The sequence below is a fragment of the Pinus tabuliformis genome, chromosome 4_2, assembly GCF_031772625.1.
Source record: "Pinus tabuliformis cultivar Carrire ecotype Pingquan chromosome 4_2, CPIR1, whole genome shotgun sequence".
In the NCBI taxonomy this organism is placed as follows: Eukaryota; Viridiplantae; Streptophyta; class Pinopsida; order Pinales; family Pinaceae; genus Pinus; species Pinus tabuliformis.
The window spans coordinates 482652158-482655959 of record NC_142304.1 but is presented as its reverse complement, the minus strand read 5'-3'; the positions used below and the strand labels follow the sequence as shown (position 1 = coordinate 482655959).

At 33.7% G+C, this 3802-nt stretch overlaps 1 protein-coding gene across 1 annotated transcript; it reads right to left on the bottom strand.

Annotated features, from left to right (window-relative positions):
• Positions 1–2060: 2060 nt before the first annotated feature.
• Positions 2061–3501, bottom strand: LOC149170052 (uncharacterized). Its single transcript, XM_089427222.1, has 4 exons — positions 3256–3501; positions 2976–3097; positions 2642–2846; positions 2061–2489 (listed from the first exon to the last, which is right to left on the bottom strand). The coding sequence occupies exons 1-4, from the start codon at positions 3323–3325 to the stop codon at positions 2338–2340; spliced, it is 549 nt and encodes a 182-aa protein (XP_089283348.1). The 5' UTR covers positions 3326–3501; the 3' UTR covers positions 2061–2337.
• Positions 3502–3802: the final 301 nt, after the last annotated feature.

Below are 3802 nucleotides of genomic sequence, written 5' to 3'. Positions count from 1 at the left end.
TTAGAGCATAAATTTAAGTTATTGATAGGAATTTGGAGTACCCCAACACTTCAAAAGTCTTATAGAAGTGGATGGGTATGTAATAGAGCAATATCAAATAAAAAAGAGTGGAAACTTTGTGGTTTCACCCAGTAGCCTCAATAGAGGACATAAGTCACTCAATGTGTTACAATAGGAAATTATAATAAGGCATTGGGCATTCAACAATTATTTTTATCCATAAACACGGTGAAAGATGCATTAGAAGACACCATAGGAACTTTATGGGATTTTTGGCCTTTGAGTGGGATAAGGTTGCTATTAATTGGGTTTTGGAAATAAGCATAGGTCTAGGGACTTAGATCATAATCGAAAAGGAAAACAAGGGTCTTATATAGAAAAATCAACCCTCTAGATCTTAAGCATTGCGAATAAGGTATCCAACCATGAAAATGCGTTTTCTTTAGGTTCTTTGTACCCCAAGTGGTATTCTAAGTGCTATTAAGTGGTTTTTGTCATAAAAAAGTGGGAGTTAGGGGCCTTTAGTGTTCTTAAGAGAGGAAAAATGAGTTCAAATGCTACATAGTTTGTTTTCACACATGTAAAGTCAAAGGGAATTTTGCATTATTTAAAATTATGTATTCAAAACATAAGTGCATTGTTAATAACTAACTCAGATCCATCTTAAACTTAATCTATAGAGTACCAAGTAGGATTAAAATTTTTATGTATATTTTTTTTATCATTTAATTTTTTGTTATTTATTAATTTCTTCAAATTAGAAAAAAATAACCAACTTAAAAGATTAACACCTCTAATCACGTACATATGTAACACCTTTTAATGTAGTGTTATATTCATTGGTTCATTATTGACAACTTCTACGGCATATTAAAATGCAGAGAACATCTCTACACTAAATATAATCATTTTTGCACAATATTAATATTTCTGCATTAATGTAAATTAAAAGAATGATGGGACTAACTCTTTTCCCCATATATTGGATTAGATAGTTACTTTAACTAACAAAAACATAAACAACGCATGTATTCAGTTTTCTATCTCATACATATGTTTCTCATCTTTATTTTCAACTATGTTTTCTAATATAATTTGCATATCCATTATTTATAAAATTACATATATTTATTTAGGTATATTCTCTTTTCCTTTCTGGAAAAATGTATATATTATATATATTTTTAATTTATATCTGTACTATATTCTTTATTTTCTTGGAGAATGATATATAAGTAAATACGAAGACCTACACACTGAAAAAATTATTTATTATGTTAAAAATAACCTCAAAAATCAATAACTTCAATAATTATTGATTATGTCAAAACGACCCTTAAAATTCAATCACTTTATTAACTTGGGAAAAAAAAAATATTAATTAAAAATATGCCAATATAATTTAAAAGATGAGTGACATTACAATGATTTTCATATGGTATAATTCTACAGCAAAATATACTGTACACAAACCTCATCGTGTTATTGTTTTTCTGGTTTTTATTATATATTTTATTTTCTTTATCACATCTTTTTAAATTTTCATCTTTTATTCTTAACTAGTTTTCATATTCATTTATAAAAATTCCATAATTTTGAAGTGTCGCATTCTTTGAACTTTTATCTAAGTTATTTTATGTTTTTTTTTACCTCCATTTATTAACTTTTTGCCTCTTTTATTCCTCTCTTTCTGAATCCTTCCTTCGGTTGCGAGCTCCTTTTGGGATTTTTAAAGAGATTTCGACGAGAAAAATGCGGTTCGTGACGTGATCTCATCTACAATTAGCCGTGAAACCCTATTCGGCTTTGAAAGCGAGCATTGGTGCAAATAAAACCAAAACTATTTTCATTAAGTTCATTATATCGAGACGGCTAATCATTTAACATGAATAATCATACCCAAAATTTGTGCTATAAATAGTACTTCCTCAGGCTGCCGAAGCATACAATAAAACTATACAATAACTACTGCAAATCACATCCCTTATTCCAAATAAATTTATAGTAAACTTCAGTAATCGAAACGGCTAATCATTTAATATGAATAATGGCAAAATATCAAACCCAAAACTTGTGCTATAAATAGTACTTCCTCAGAGTGCCGAAGCATACAATAAAACTATACAAATAAATGCTGCAAATTACATCCTTTATTCCAAATAAATATATAGTAAACTTCAGTAATCGAAGGGATATTTTGAAAAGAATCTCCAACTAATCACGATGGATCCTGCAATAATAGCAGACATAAGTCCTGCACAACGAATCTGATTGTATGCTCTCCACTGGTAGTACAAGAGCTAGAAAAATAATGGAATCTGGTTGTGAATGACTGAACTATGAAGAAACTGGAGATGGAGCTGAAGTGGGAGAAATTGTTATATCTCCAAAACCAATTGTTGCAGGAGCAGCAGCATATGAGCCAAACTCGCTCATCATCCGCCGGTCTCCGCTTCTGTGAGCCTGGCACAGGCGGGGCAAGTATACACCTGCACAAATTATATATAAATAAATGAATCATGGCCTAACTTCAGTTATGAAACCCATACATATATTCAGAGTTGCGGGTATGTCTCATGTAGATATTCATTAAGTATACAACATAGGATACATGAATATGATGATGAAGATTGATTAATACCTTCCCCAGCGGCAAGATTGAAGTAGAGGTCGATGATGTTGGGGCACTTGTTGTAGCACCGGGGACAGCATAGCTTATTTGTGAAACCATGTTCTGCTAGAGAATCCGTGGACATCCCCACTGTCATCCTCCCCACCCCACACGCATTCATGCACTCATCTGTTTCTATCAATTCTTTCATATTCTCTGCTATAACCTCGGAGCTCTGCACATCATCAATCGCCCAATTAACTAATTAAACCAACATACTAGAAATTGGAAGGTTGGGCAAAGACAGTACTTCACATAGAATTATATATGTGAGATTAATTAATGGAAAATGATGTAAACTCACCTGGCATTCATACTGCAAATTGCCATCCCTCAAGATGGATTTCTCAAGTACACAACGTGCTCCGGAAGACGACACAGAAAAAGCGCAAACCTCCACGGGCAGCTTGTCGCATATTATGCGTCCTGATAATTAATCAATCGAACAGTAAGTAATCTATAAATTAAATGATTGTTAATTCCATGACCAATTACTATGATCTGATTATCAGAAAAAGGATTAACCAAGCCAGTTACAGATTCTCAATGGAAATGCCCAACATATTGAAATCAATTGTACATACCATAAACGACTTGCAGACTTATAACTGAAATAAGGGCTGAGATTGCCAAAAGAAGCCTCCCCACAGCCATTTCTGTATTGTTCTGAATCTTGGTTACCACTGCGTTTTCTGTGTGTAAAATGAGGACGTTTGTATAAAAACTATCAACTATGTTAATCTGATTTAGAGAAGAAATGACAGAAAAGGGAAAGGATAGTATTAGGAGATGCGTGACAGATGACTCTGCGCTTCTATATATGATCACTCGTTCATCGCTGTATATATATAGGGGAAAGAATGGAGACCAAACAAGCAACCGCAATGAGACATTTTCCGCGTTGAGACGTTTTCAACGCCGAAGCCGCCTTTGAGTATCCGGCGATGCCTGGTGCAATTGCCACCAGATTTTCCTGGAAATATAATTAAAATAGAATATGCGTGGACATGGCCAAAAAGGAAGTATCTGGAAGCACCGCCATTGAATGACGTATAGGAAGCATTCACATTGTGTTTGGCTGGAGTGGGGAGTTGGTGGCCCGCCGTTGCACGCGACTATCAAACATGGGTA